This window comes from Phoenix dactylifera, chromosome 2 (genome assembly GCF_051530095.1).
Source record: "Phoenix dactylifera cultivar Ajwa chromosome 2, Ajwa_hap1_PhDact_Kaust_v1.1, whole genome shotgun sequence".
Lineage (NCBI taxonomy): Eukaryota > Viridiplantae > Streptophyta > Magnoliopsida > Arecales > Arecaceae > Phoenix > Phoenix dactylifera.
Window position 1 is genome coordinate 4,433,361 of NC_143191.1, and position 15,928 is coordinate 4,449,288.

Here is a 15,928-nt window from a genome sequence, read left to right on the forward strand (position 1 = left end):
CCTAATAGTCATCTTGGTACACCATCTGCAACTGCATCGAGCGTCGAGATTGTAACTTGTAAGCCAACCTCCTCACCCAAATCATTTGATTTTTCACGGGAACGTTGACTAAGAAGCTGGTCTGTTCGCTCTGAAAAAGTGATATATCTGAATTGATAATTATTTGGTTGGAGTTTGATGCCTGAAATTGTCGGGATCATTTCATCGTACCTCCAACTTGCCTGGGAGAGATATCAGACTAATAAGACATCCAGCCAGGGCCGGAAGAATATTGCTACCGTTGAAACACGCCGGAATATTAATGGCCCAGATGATCTCGTTCAGACCTGTCGTTGACCTTTCTATTTTGTTCCCACCGACAACCACGACGGCTGGAAGCCTGGCAGAGCATCAGAGTGGGGAAATCTCTTGTACAAAATAACAATGAAGCTATCGCTAACGTCCACAAGCACCTTGAGGGAATTCAAAATCACATAGCATTCACAGAACAGATGCAATTCAAAATCACATAGCATTCACAGACCAGATGGAATTCAAAATCACATAGCATTCATAGAACAGATGCAATTCAAAATCACATAACATTCACAGACCAAATGGAATTCAAAATCACATAGCATTTCACAGAACAGAAGCGAACTGAAAATGGTGCCGCAAAACTACTGGCGATAAGGCTTTCAAAACCAGCAATCAGTTTACTGTTTACTGGTGCGGAGTTGGAGTTGAAAACTGGGATCACTCAAATAAAGAATGCCGTTTAATTACATAAGCATGCTGCCAGAAGAGAGACCATACAGGCAATACTTCATCACCGGTCCAAATTGCGAATATCTCGTAGGATTCCCAATCCCAAAAAGCATCTTTCCATCTGAATTGGAGGACTGTGGAGTAATGTCTGGAGGAACAAATATATCTGCTTGCAAATATACAAAGCCAACAAATGCTCCTATAGATAAGGCGGATTATAAGACAGCAGAAAACAAGAATGAAGGGCCCAAGACAGAACCTGTCCATCAACGAGGCCCACAACCTTGAATCACGGCAACAAATCCTTCAGACTATGGTAAAACAACAAAACATGCACTGCAACATAAAAGATTGACTGCACCAGCAAAGCTCTACAACCAAGGTCCTATTCAAAATCTTCAGTGTCCGCTCATCATTGAAGATAAAAGACATGATCATCAAAAATGCAGGTAGGTGGAATAGTACAACCATGTAACTAACAAAAATCAGTTCACACTCAATTATTCAAAAGCAAACATGATGCAGTTTGGAGCATAATAAGAACTTTAAGAGGTTTCACATTAGAGGACACTGCAACATAACTCTGAACAACTCTTTTATGACCCGGATGACTTCAACATGGGCATTTCAACCTCAGTACCTGTGGGCTAGCTTCTCCTTCTCCAGATAATACTGAACATAACTGCATGTGCAGATAACTTTTTAGATAAGGATTTTAGTGCACCAATAAAAAAGCTGTCATTAATCAGCTCAAGACTTCATTACAGTGGAAAAAACACCTTTCTGGAACAGAATGAATAAATTCTTATTTCAAGAAAGGAAAAATGAAGACTGAAATTGAATACAGGCAACCTGACACTAATATCGAGCTAGTATATGTTAATAATAACATTTTAAAATAAACAAGAATTATCAAGTTCAGCTTTCTTTCTTCATATGATCTGCAAAAACCATATAAATAAGCTGCTGAAAGAAAGAAATATTGCAGCAAATATGGGAAGACAAAGCATGACATCTGCAGAACACCCATGTTTCCAGTCTTAGCTCTTGCATCAGGTTACAGTGCCCTTGGGGCGGTTGTGATTAAAAGCGACTTTACATGGAGCATTAATAGTTTCTATAACTATCTCACTTCCTCCAATATCCATATCGCATAGACACAGTCGTTTTTATCTGCTGGACACGATTTTTTGTGGAAGAAACTTGCCCTTGGTGTAGTCTACTCCAGCTTGATTCTCTCCTTACTGTTTCTCAGAAAGGGGTGGAACTCAAAGCCAGGGCATTATTCAGAATTTAACACAAAAAGGAGGAGGTTGAAATATATATATATCGATGGGACCACAGCCAAAACTTTCAACCCTCAACCTAATATCCATGAAGTTACAGTTACCTCCAAAAAACCACCCTAGTATAAAAAGATGGTGCTAGATATGATTTCAACAGGCACATGATGAAACTCTCCAGGCTAATGCATGCACTCCCAATAGAAGTCACATCACCCTACTCAAAAGGCAATTCTCCACATAAAGCACCCATTCAATGTTTACACAATCAAAAAGAAATCACGAATAAAATGCTCAGTTGAACATTTTTTTTGCAGGCAGTTACAACTGATCATCCACAGCCCTCTGATCACCATCTTCTCACATCCTACCAAAAACCAAGCAAAGAAGTTCTTTCACATGCAATCTTAAAACATATCAGTAATTCCATTTTACAACTTCTAAAGACCATCACCACTTAACATCAGCATCGCCGTCGTCGTCGTCGTCGTCGTCATCATCAACAACAACAACAAATCCTCCACAATACTGTCCATCAGTTTGATTGTTGTTCAAATCATATGATTCACAATCCAAATCTTGCAATCCAGATTAAAATGGCCCTAAAACAATCTGGATCTTCTCCTTGATTGGAATCAGCTAGGATGACAGGTCCAGAACCATAGCATGGATAATAGGGCCCTTTCAATCATAAGATCCAACTTGATCTGGCTATTTACATGTTAAATCATGCAGACTTTCATTTTTATAATTTATTTGACTATATGGATTTCAAAATTACGTATCATCCGTAAGTCTTAGCTCTTGAGTAGTAAAATCAAAAGGCATATTGTTCAAGATCATAGAGTTGAAAAAAATGCAAATTTTCATATTTTTGCAACCATATTTTAAATTTTTTGTCCTTTTTCCTAAAACACTTGAGCTAATAGGATAATTAAATTAATAGGTAATGTACAACTACCAAACACAATATTTATTTCATTAGAAAAGCTAAGAATGAATTTATGATGGTGGAAACTACACTTCTTATATGTATGGCTTTTCATTCCCCATTCATCTACTCTGTATTTGACTCATATTGTCACATCTCTTTTATATTTAGTCTTAAAATATAAAAAACAAACTCATCATATGCAATCCAACCCATGAGTCGATCCAATCTAACCCACTTTATGATTTATGACTCGTTATGACCTCACAGTTGTCAAGAGGCCAAGGCACCATTAGGACAATGGAACACCCATGTCACCCAAGGCACTAGACACCAAATACATCTCACCTTGAGAAAGTTCAAAAAAATGCATTAGAAATAAAAATTATTTGTATAAAAAAAACGTTATCAAAAGCAATACAAACATCATCAGATTAACTATTCAAGTCCCAACATCCTCTTCACGATCACTTTAAACATCAAATGTCATGTTCGACATCTTTCAAGATATGGTATCAAAGTACCACTTCTGATAATATGTTTTTAAACAAAAGTGAGCAAAAATAAACTACTCGACATCCTGAAGTAGCTTCAGGATTCAAACATGACAGCAAAATACCACTTCCAAAAACATGGTTGATGTTTCTAGACCACACATAACACAAAAAAGTAAATCAGTGAACATCTGCAAATAGCCCTTTATTAATAAGGACTCTAATAGACCAAAATAACCCAGAAAATAAAGCTAACAAAACTCTAAAAAATAAGCAAAGGAGGGATAGAAAGAATAATGATCGACATTGGAGAGGAGTAGCCTCAAAGCCTCTCATTTTGTCTTGAACATTGGCTTATATGTAGCCTCAGCAAACTTGCCATGCTTCTGACCATGAAGGCACTCTAGGGTTTCCTCACATCACTTAAGTGCTTAGGTGAGTGCCTGAAGCATTTTCCATCACCACCTTCTGAAACGTCTTACTAAACACGTTAGGTACAAAAATAGCAAGAAAGAAATAACTTGGGTCGTCTTGCTCCCAACCTTACTTGCTACCAAAGCATCTACTAAAGAATATATAAATGAAAAAAAATAATATAAATGAAAAGAAAACAATACAAATATGCACCATGTATCCAGCAAAATTTGTACTTTCAATACCTATCATCACCATTAATTTATTTTTTTTCCATATAAAACTTATAAAAAGAATCCACGTGTATGACAAACAAAGGTGCCCACAACCTACTAAAAATATTCATAGTATCATATAACAGCTGCAGTATGCAAGTGATCAAAGGACTACATAGTGCATATATGATATGCTAGTAACATATGCAGGTACATCTACAGTTACCATTTGTTAAATATTTAAAAATAAATATAATATATTAAGTACAATAAAAAATAATAATGAAAGTATTTTTTTATGGATGGATAATAGCAATACTAGTAACAACTAACAACTTAGTGCTTATCACTTAGTATCGAACATCAATAGCAATAACTATAACTTAATCAACATTTTAGCACGATCAATACCCGTACCAGGCTTACCATAAACTGATATCAAAGCTATCATCAGCAAGTATCCGCTTCACCTACATGGGCCCATATAAGAGTGGACTATATATGTAGCTCCAGAATGCTAGGTGAGCTCACATATGTCTAATACGATATTAAACAGCCAACATATGCTAAATTGTCTATCTTTTTGGTTCATATGCCATATAACTGCATAGTGTACCATATAAAGGCAATGCGGTGCAGTCAAGGGACCGGATAAGCATATGGGCCATTTTAAAACACTGAAATTTATATCCTATAAAACATGGTCTTTATGATGAGGCTACAAAAGATATTGTTAAACAATAAATCCACATTAGGAATCATAGATATTTTAAATCACATATCATATCTGCATCAAAAATGTATCAAATAACAATGCACATCGGATACTTCTCAAATACATGTTGGATACTCATGTTAAGTATCCAATTTTTCAAATATAGAAAAAGACTATGAATACTTGTCAGATTCGCTCAATATATTTCTCTTCCTCTTACAAGATAGCATATCTTCCTTAATGGAAATGGTGGCCAACTATTAATTTTGTCTAATGTGAACTGTAAGTTTTAGATGTCTATTCGTTGGTCTCTAACTCATTAAAAAATTTAAGTGATATTTGAATTCGAAACACAAATATCCCAACTCCAACCCCCGACAAGAAGATAAAAAAGCATGAATACATCTTGACACAAACTCTTGACCACTGAGTCACAAAGCACACACTACAACTAATACTCAAGGATTATTATTAGCATCTCGACAATCAAGGTGATTCAAAATTAGCCTTTCAACCTATCTGCATAAAATGCTTTTATATCAACGCACCTTATCCACTCAAGTATTCTACTAGAACAAGAATTTTAGAAAAATAAAAATAATGTCAAACATATCAATGATGCAAAAGGAAGCACCATATTTTAGATATCTCTTTTCATTTTCCATTTATATTCCTATTATCAATCATATTTTAACTATACCTTTCCAACTGCTGCCTCGACATAATGCCAAAAGCTTTTGCAATCAGATAGACAAAAGTTGAACAAAGAACTCATCAATCATGGTTTCTTGGCTTTGTGACGGTATCTAAAAATTTAGTTTTATCCAAAAAAACAGTTTATGATATAATTCGTGCAACCTTGCCATGTCTGAGATTTCTGCAGCTTCATTAGGTAGAAATGTTTTTTCCCCCAAAATCTCAACAAGAATGTCAACCTAAATATTCAGCAATGAAACAGGACCAACAACCATATCTCATATCTGAACGCGAGAGGATAATGTACACATTGTTCGACCCAGCTTCATTATCAGAAATGATCTTTCCATCCTTCAGGAGAGTTCCAAACATCGGCAACTTTCAAGAATAGAAAGCAAATTCTCTAATCCTTAATCAACCCAATTTTAAGCCCCGGCAACCATTTATTTCTCATTCTCTAAGTATTCCAGAGCACTAACACACAAATATAACATCACGCGCCTTTCAAAACATATCGAAAGCCCCCATGGCAGGAGATTCTGTTTTTTTTTTCGCGGATCAACGGATCAACATTGAGGTGATCTGGAAAGAAAATTCTTATACAGCTCAAAACCAAGAAACAACACGATCGAGAACAACGTCAAAACATCCCAAATATCGATCAATCCGTTCTTTAAAAACAAAAAATTCCCAAAACAGGCACAGATACACAGAAATCTAAAGCGCTCGAATCTATAAAATACGTAGATGAAAACAAAACAGAAAAGCAAATACGAAACCGATCGATTTTGTGGTTAAACAAAAAGAGATCTCTGTCGACGCCACCAAAAACTAGTCTCGAGAAATCAGTCATCGGATAAAGAAACAAATCAGCGATTAATGACAAAAAAAAAAGAAGAAGAGGGAGAAAGAGAGGGCATACGTGTAGGTGCCGACGACGGGAGAGAGTAAGAGGGTGGCGCTGAGCCAGTTCTCGGAAACCTTTTGGTGAATCTTTCCGGGGAGATCCTTCCACAGCCCCGACATCACCTTCTGCTGGAACGGCGACAGCGCGTACACCACCGCCTTCATCCGCACAGGCGTCTTCCCCATCCCTTTCTCTCTCTTTCTCTCCCTCTCTTTCCTCGATCCAAAGACCTCTCTTGCTTGCCGAGAGTCCGAGCCCTATCGCCGCCCCCCTATACTTCCGGGAGGACTTCTCTGGAACCAGCGTTTGGCACGTGCTGTGCACGTGACCATTAGATGATCGTCAATTGCTGACTTGTAAATCTCAAGTTTCATCAAAGAAAAAAAAAAAATCTTTTGGAAGTTCTTAGGGGATGGCTGTAATCAAATGGTTTCAATGGATTACTGTAATTTGATGATTTGTTATGCACATGATACTTGGATTCTATCTAAATTTTAAGGTAATAGCAAAATTAAATGCAACTAGATTGGGTCAGATTCTAGTGAGGTCAAATTCGGACAGCTATATGAAAACTCTCAACCTATATCTAACCCAATCAATACCGCCCAACTCATTGAAACCACATATCAATAGTTATGACTAGATGTGATTTATTTGATCTCTAGCCTAATCTATATTGCAGTGTCGATTGTTTATTTATCAAATCTAATTTGTCTGGTTTTGATTTAAATTTTTGCAATTACTGGCTGTCCATTAACAAAATAAATTAAATAGTATTGGAGGAAGTTTAATTACTGAAAAATAAGAAAATCTTGACCAAGACTCCAACTAATCTAAAATATTATAATTCAAAAAAGTAATCTTTTCACACGAGTTGAGCGATATCGAAACTTTATTAATCCATATTAGACAATTAAAATTTAAGTTAAGAAAAAATTTATCCGCACCTCGGACCACTAAAGAATCTTGAACTCGAACACAATCCTAGTTCTTGAATCTGACCAATTTTTGTTGCCCCAAATTTCTAGCATTTATTGTGTTGAGGCAAGAAAACATCGCAAGGCATTCTCAAAAAAAAAAAAAAAAGTTGTAATTTTGGCGGGAAAGAAAATTTCGTGCAAATCCACCGTTGGATCATTCATAGGTTGCTTTGAGATCCATACAGGCAGATGAATGATAGATTTGGATAGCTCTATGTGTCATCCAATGGGGGGATTTGCATGAAGGATGAGAAACCTTCTTTCACACTATAGATAAATTCATTATTTTTTTTTCCAATAAGGTGGACAGGACATACAATTTTGGTGCAAATATGTCTAACAAAATTAGAGAATAAAATATCTTAAAGTGCAGTCAGAATAACTGACATTGTACTCTATAAGGTGCTCCGCTACAAAACAGGTGATCCAGCACAAATATATACACTTCCTCAAAACTCCTTGGAACGTTAAAACCTCACCCGCAACAAGTTGAAGTACACGATGTCCAAAGCCCCATGTTCGGCCTTCCACCTAAGCTGGCTCTCGCTTCAAAAGGAATAGCTCCCAAGACCATGAGAAACCCCCAGGATGTAAGTAGTCAAGTCATATACTCGGCGAGGTTGGTGGAACTATGGAACACTACAACAATTATGAGTTTTGCCGATTTTGTTTTTCCGACACTAAGGGAAAGCAACGAAAAAGTTTGGCCCAGCGCCAATCTTTGCCGATGCTTTTACCTGGCATCAGTAAATCTCCAAAAACGACGACGCTCTAAAGCATCGTTAAAACATTAAGAAACGACAACGCTTAACAGCATCGTTAGAAAACATTAAACCCCCCAACCGCTCGCCCGGCCCCCTCTCCTCATTTTCTATCGGTCGATGCCCTAGCTTCCCCGCTGCCGGCTTCTCAGTTCTCACCTTCATCACGAGCCCTAGCTTCCCCGCTGCCATCGACCTCGCTCCGTCTGAGGTAAGCCTCCTCCTCCTCCTCCTCCTTTTTGTTTTGTTCTTGTTTTTAACGCTCGCTTGGCCCCCTCTCCTCATACTCTCTCAGTCGATACCCTAGCTGCGCGCCGACATCAGATCTCACCTCCATCCCTAGCCCCGTTTGGCGATCGAAGATCTCGCTTCTCTGCCGCCGTCGACCTCGTCGTCGTCTGAGGTAAGCCTCCTCCTCCTCCTCCTCCTTGTTTTCTTCTTATTTTTAACGCTCGCCTGGCCCCCTCTTTGTTTTTGGCAACGAAACCCTAGCTGCGCGCCGACATCTCACCTCCATTCCGAGCCCTAGCTACTCCGCCGCCGTCGACCTCGCCGTCAAGTGAGGTAAGTATTTTATGCTTACTTTTCTTGTTTACATGCAAATATTTGATTTGTCAATATAGTATTCATTAGGAACTTTGTAGCCATGATGTTCTGCATTGGTGCTGTGTTCAAGTTGTATTAATCCTTCGAAGGTTGGATTGTTTCTAAGAAAACGCGTACTTGTAGTGGGTGCCATCGTTACCGTCCATCAAGGTTGATCCTGTCTATTGATGATGTCTGATCGAACAACGGTAGATAAATAATCATCCCACCTAGTTATGTCTAAAACTGATCACGAAGATCCAAACTCTTTCCAGCAACCTTGAAGAGACCCTTTCTATCTCTTTCTACAGCAGCACTCTATTTACACAAAAACGTTAAGTCACTTATTATTCTTACTTTCAGTTCCATATCATTTTAGAAGGTTTCATTATTGAGCACGAAGTCATTCTCTTTTTTTTTTGTGTGTGTGTGTGTGTATGTGTCTACGTGTGCATGTACTTAGGAAGATTAGTTCTTAAAAAATGACATTGCAAGTCTTAATAAGAATTAAACAAAAGGACCTAAGTTTTGATGGCATTTAATTGTGGTCTCTCATCAAGTCATCCGGTCTAGATGTAGAAAATGACTCGATAATGGGAAGTAGTCGTGCATGCAACTTAGTACAAAATTTTAAAGAGACCATACTGGCAGTACTATTTGTATGTACTTAACGGTTATATTTATTTTGTGAACAACTAGCTTGTGAAGAGCGCCATGGGGTGTGAAATATGAAGATAGGATTAATTTGGATCCTTTCCAATTAAGTAAATTATTTCTGCAGCAGATGCATGCCCTTTGTAATTCTCTTACTCTACACTATACTTAGAAAGAGCTAAAACAAAGAGTATATATTACAACAAATTAAAGTGCAATCTTTACTATGAACTGCCAATTCAAATGGAGAGTATCCATTGACAACTAGCGGATAGCCTACAAATTGATATTATGATAGGGGAAGTAGCTTTAGCACCCATTAAGTAGCTTTAGTAGAACTCAGCAATGAGGTTGGAGGGAAAAAAAAAGAGAGCAAGCGAGGAAGAAGAAGATCTGGAGAAGGAAGAGAAACTGAGAAAGATGCAAAGCAATTACGGAACCTAGTCCCCACAGGATGTTGAAAGAAAAAAAAAACTCGAGGTCTTTTGTTCATCGTGCAGGAATTAGGTCTTGCCTTCACATCTCACATTCTCCTCTTCCCTTCCATCTCTCTAGCTTATGTTGTCACCCTAAAAGGGAAGACCATATTTGGTACCTTTGGTTCCTTCACATTAATATAGCTTTGTAGATATTCAGTACCTACACATGACTACACAATTCCAATCATGGTTCAAATTGGATAAAAATTAATTTTGAATTACATAGTGGTCTTTGTCTACTTTTGCTCCATTGTGAAGAGCACTAGCAAAATTGATCAAGATCGCGGAGTTCAAGAAAAGAACTTTCAGGGTCACCTACTGATTGATTTCGGGCTGATCCCCCTCAAATCCGTTGGATTTTACTAAAAAAATATAAATAGTAGCTAAAAAAACTCCAGTGGAAGAAAACAAGAAAAATAAAAAGGCCAGGTCCGCCGAGGTACAGATATAATAAATCTTACCCTCTCTACAATAAAATTATTTTCGTATTTCAAACTCATGATATCCCAAGTCAAATATAGCAGTCTTACTATTGCACCAAAAATCCCCCTCAAAATACAAAAAATAAGAAATATAAATAAAAATAGTGAAAAAATAAATAATTAAAAAATAGAGAAAGTAGAGAAGAAAAGAGAAAGAAAGCGATCTGTTAATACTATTATTATTTGGGTGTTTTATATTTTTTTTAAAAAAATAATCAAACCTATGTTTACTCCTTCCATCCCTAGTAGAACTTTCAGAAAAAATCTTCATAAAAAAAAGAAAAGAAAAACTACATATATAAACTTGTAAATATAGTTTATTGCATATTTATTCCCAAGGAATCACTATATATATCTATATACACCTCTCCAACCATCTTACTTTTTGTAATAATACTCTCCCATCAGATTTTTAGCTAACGATTTTTGCATTACTACCTTTAAAAAATTTAACACACAATTTGTATCACAAAGAATTATATTTTTGCATAAATTTTTCAAAGACATACATAAGTACCAAAAATTTAAAGAGTTTTTTGCATGAATACCCTCCTAAATATTGAATTTTGCATGAATACCCTTCCAAAATTTATATTTGCATGTATACCCTCGTAAAACACTTGTTTTGTCATTCTATCCTTTTTTTATTTTTATTTTTGCATATGTATCCATGTTATCTAACGACGTTAAGAAATTAACGGTTTCAAATTAAAATGACTAAAATATCCTTAATGGGTAGACAAGTAAATAGATCACAATCCCGCTAGCAGGAGAAGAAAACAGGGACAATAGTAATTTTAAAATTTTATTTTATTTTTAATTAATATAAATATGATTTTTCTTAATACCATTAGAACAACCGTTATATTACGGGAATTTGTACAATAACAGAGTTTTACGAAGGTATACATACAAATATCAATTTTGGAAGGGTATTTATGCAAAATCCGATATTTAGAAGGATGTACATGCAAAAAATCCAAATTTAAAAGCACCGACACTAACTTCTTTTATTTATTGATTGACTGCTCCCCCTATTAGACTAACATAGCTAACTCTAAAAACCAAAGACAAAGTAGGTTGTTTGGTCAATTAATTGTACACTAAAACCAAAGACAAAGTAGGTTGTTTGGTCAATTAATTGTACCCTAAAACTAGTATAATTAGAACTTCAAAATAGGAACTGGTTGAGCATTGTTGGATGTACAATTACAGACCAAATTGACTTGTAAAGTCTTTATGATTGCATTTTCTTTGACCAAAAAAGATTGGCCATTAAGATCCTTTGCTGCTCTATTTTGCATGAAAATTCTCACATGTGAGCCAAGACCATCATGCTTAAATTAGAGGCATGGAAACCCCATTTGACGGAGAACAAACCAGATTTAACCAAAAAAAAAAGAAAAATAAATAGTATATAATCCTAGCACATTACTAACTTAATATAGATATCTGATATCTCATAAAGTAATGGTTAGACAAGCGACATGCAATTTAAATTTTCTGAAAGAAATTCACTTTATTTTTTAGTTATTATTTTTGTGCAAAAAAATGATTAAGTCTCATATTAAAATATTATAAATTTAGATTTGTCCCAGTAGCCATACCTCTCTGCTTACTAATCAGAAGTTCTAAATTCCAACTTGGATGGTAGTTGGTACGTATCCCTGGTATTGCAACCTAGATATAATTTTGGCGGATCTCTTTTCTTATCTCTAAAAACGATGAGGTGGAAACTGGATTACTGGAACTGTTAGCTACTCTAACAAAAAATGGGCCATATCAATCTAACAGTCTTCACTATCAAAAGCACAACGATGTTCCATTAGAATATATATGCGCATGCAAGGACTAATCATCAATTTTTATGAATAATTAAAAACATAAATATATCAGAGAAGCCTCATGGTACTCTTAAACGGGCCCATATAATAATGGATAGTTATAACTTTAGTTCGGTGACTCAGTGATACGTATGCAAAAGCCACCTCAGTGATACTTCATGCTGCATCACAAATAGCCAGCAACAGCAGCAGCAGCTCCGTTACCGCTTAGAATCAGTCTGATTGCGGCGCCAAGCGCTGAGTCAGAACGACACTGGGAGGACAGTGAAAGTTTGAACAGCAACAACACGATGGTCTGTCAGAACTTCAGAGAATTTATTCGAAATGTCTCTCTAACATAAACGAAGGTCCACGTCACGTGGGTACTCAGTCACTTTTTTGTAGGCCATCATACGTTCCGAGGATCACACAGGGGCGGCCCAATACATCTGGAGGCCTAAGGCGAATCCAATAAATGAGGCCTTTTTTTAATAATAAATTTTTTTAATAAATATAAAATATTTAAAAAATGATATGAAAATGGATAGCTATCAAGTACACTATTTCAACAAAGATACATGAATCTAACAAAGATAGGCAAGAAACCTTTTTAATTTAATATTATTTTTGAATGGAAGTGTAAAAAAGTAATTATCCTAAAAGAAGGGCCATGAAACTGATTAAATAACTGAGATAATGCTTGGCAATATTGTTTATCATGTCAAGCAAGAGCGGAATAGGAAAAGGTCATCCCATGGCACTTCATGGCCAAGGTAAAGAAAAGAATTTGTCCAGAGAGGAGCTTCTCTATAAAAGAAAGTAGGGGCATTATGGGAAATTGACTCCATCTAATTAATAAAAGTCCCATCCCTCCATCTCCCCTTCAAGTGAGTACCCAAGCAGCAACCGCAACATCACAGCACAGCAGCCATTCAACCCCCTCCTTCCTTCTCTCTCTACCACCCAAGAGGGAAGAAGAAACCGAGAGGAGAAAATTAAAAGAATCTCCACCCTCCAAGAAGTCCATTTCCAATCCCCCTTTCTTCCTGATGGCCCAGCTGGATCAAGAGTAATGTGAGGGAAGGAAAACCAAGACCAAAACCAAACAAGAGAAGGGATGAAAGATAAGAGTGGCTTCAGGCGTGTATCAAGCCAACCAAATCCCTCCTCTCTCTCTCTCTCCATCCAAAACAAAACTACCGTCCCCAACTTCCTAAATTTCCCCTCTGCAGGCCAATCCACCTCCCTTCCATCTAGGGGGAAGACTCGTAGCCAGCCCCTATTCCCGTTTTATATGGGGCCTTTGCTTCCTTTTGGTCACGGTCAGACCCTCTCTCTCTCTCTCTCTCTTCACCTCCCGGGGGCCTTCCATTGGCCCGGGGCCTTAGACGACCGCCTCAGTCGCCTAAGGCTCGGGCCGGCCCTGGGATCACATATAGTCGTTTTGCATGCATATCAGGCTCTGTATATCTTGTAGGTGTGGTTTGGAAAACCATTTATGATTGTGGCCGAGATGTTGTAAGCTATGCGAAGATTTTGAAATTCAAAGAGCTGCCTGTTGCTTCTTAGGCTTGCCATGTGGCAGGTCTTGATTGATGGCTTGATCAGTCCTCCATATCGACTATAGCCGATTCTAAGGCATATCACACTTCATGATGTATTGCACTAGGACTGCAACAATATATATCTTCCAAGCTGCAACTTGTCTGGATGAAGTCGGAATCACTAGTAATCGTCGATCAGCCATATGGCTATAAATTCGTTCTCAGATCTTGTACCTACAGCCTGTCGCACTATGGGAGCAGGCCATATCCGAAGTCGTTACCTAAACCGCAAGAAGGAGGATGCCGAAGGTGGAGCTAGTGACTGACTGAAGTAAAATCGTAATATGATAGCCGTATTGTGGCAAATGAACTTGAGATAAATACCTTTGTAGTGTTGATGTGTTTGAAGTCGGCATTGACACGTTCTCCATATGTCATTGGACGTAAACCTTACCTTTGACTCTCACTTCATCTATTGTATATTTTTCTCTCTCCACGTTGTAATTTATTCCTTGTGATTTCCATGATTTTAACTGTTTCATTGCACGAGTCCAAACAAAAGTACATTGGACCCACCCCCACCAAACCTCACCGACCATGCATGCGGCCGGAAAATGCCACCTCACAGACCATGCTACTGCATGCAAACTGATTCACAAAATGCTTAAAGCTGTCATGTTCTATCCATGATCAAGCTCCACGGGGATAGCCTCCTGTACTAGAAGTATGCATACCTGTCATCTTACAAACAAGCTGGATGGATTATGACTTCTGTTTCAGCCATTCACTTGAAAAAGATTTCAGAGGAGAATCAGAATATCCCAATCATTCAAAATTCGATCCCTACGTGCAATATTCAAATTCGATTACTATTATAATTTCAATTACGAATCAAATACATCAAAAATTACGATCGTTCTGATTTCTATTTAATTCATTCCAATTTTGATTTTAATCATGAACCAAAGGCACACTAAATTGATCTCACTCTCCCTCGCTCTCAAGTGTTGCTGGCTTATGGATCGGCTTGGGAGTGGACATAAGGGGTGATAACTTTACCAACAAAATGAAGAAAATAAAGCCAACTTAATTATAATAGCCATCTAATGATTCCAATCCCACTTCATAATTCCCCATTGCCAATTGTAGAGGGCCAACTCAGTCCTCGTGTCCAACTTAATTTATTTTAATTATACGGAAGTTAAAAAAAAAAAGCAAATAACCATCATTATTCTCACAGACGTAAACAGATTTATCCATTACCTAGATTTATTGTATAGTATTCAGTATGGAACCTTTCCTTGGACCGGGCAGCGAGGTCAGGCGGCCCGGCGGTTCAAGCGCCCGTAGGCGTTGCAGTTCCGGAGGCTGGACCGGGGGACGCAAACCGTGGAGTCGGCGACGGAGCACCTCCCACTCTTGCACCACCCGACCAAGCCGAAGATCCTGAACCGGTCGGATATCGACCAGACCGCCGCCGCAGCTCCCCGCCGCAGGTCCGTGACCTTTCCGCTCCGCCGCCAGAGCTTCTCCATACCCATCTCGGCCGCTCCATCGGACGGCGGCGAGGGCTCCTTGGCGCACTCCGCGAGGGCCGCGACGAATGGGTCGGCAGCGGGCCGGGCGTCGGATCGCTTCTTCCGGAAGCTCTCGGAGGAGGAGGAGGAGGAGGAGGAGGAGGAGGAGGATCGGAGGGGGGGAGGGAGGGGGAGGATGGGATAGGTAGGACGGGACTTGGGGTTGCCGGGGATTTTGGGGATCCCCGGGCGCTGCTCCCAGGAGAAGGGCACGGCGGAGGAAGAGAGGCGGGAGGTGGAGCGTGGGCAGTCGGCGGTGGAGCGGAAGGATCGGCTCCGCCGGGGAAGCCGAAGGTCCCCGGCCGGAGATCCGTCGCCGGGATCCGGCGAGGCGGAGAGCGGAGATCCCAACTCCTTCATCTCTTTGAGCCCAGGGAGAGAGAGAACGAAAGAGAGTAGAGCTTGGGAGTAGAAGACGAGAAATGGATCACTTTGCGGACGAAACGGCTTTGGAAAGTGGCTTTTGTTCCAGTGCGCCTGAGGAAGTCTTTGCTTAACATGCTTGTCCTATTTTGGCCGTTTGATGTACGAGGACAAGGAGGATCTGTTGGTAGGCACGAATCATGAAGCGTGTGGCTCGGGTATATACATGGCGAAAAAGGACAGTTGGGTTGCCCGGCGTGGGGTGCGCGAGGAGGGAA

At 38.8% G+C, this 15,928-nt stretch overlaps 2 protein-coding genes across 2 annotated transcripts; both read right to left on the bottom strand.

The window, feature by feature from the left end:
• Positions 1-1,133: 1,133 nt before the first annotated feature.
• On the bottom strand, positions 1,134-6,706 carry LOC103702650 (cytochrome b-c1 complex subunit 8-like). The gene is made up of 2 exons (XM_008785164.6): positions 6,418-6,706; positions 1,134-1,429 (listed from the first exon to the last, which is right to left on the bottom strand). The coding sequence occupies exons 1-2, from the start codon at positions 6,585-6,587 to the stop codon at positions 1,381-1,383; spliced, it is 219 nt and encodes a 72-aa protein (XP_008783386.1). The 5' UTR covers positions 6,588-6,706; the 3' UTR covers positions 1,134-1,380.
• Positions 6,707-14,919: 8,213 nt separating this feature from the next.
• LOC103702651 (uncharacterized) lies at positions 14,920-15,705 on the bottom strand. Its single transcript, XM_008785165.5, has one exon. It carries the CDS (start codon positions 15,645-15,647, stop codon positions 15,030-15,032), a length of 618 nt encoding a protein of 205 aa, XP_008783387.4. The 5' UTR covers positions 15,648-15,705; the 3' UTR covers positions 14,920-15,029.
• Positions 15,706-15,928: the final 223 nt, after the last annotated feature.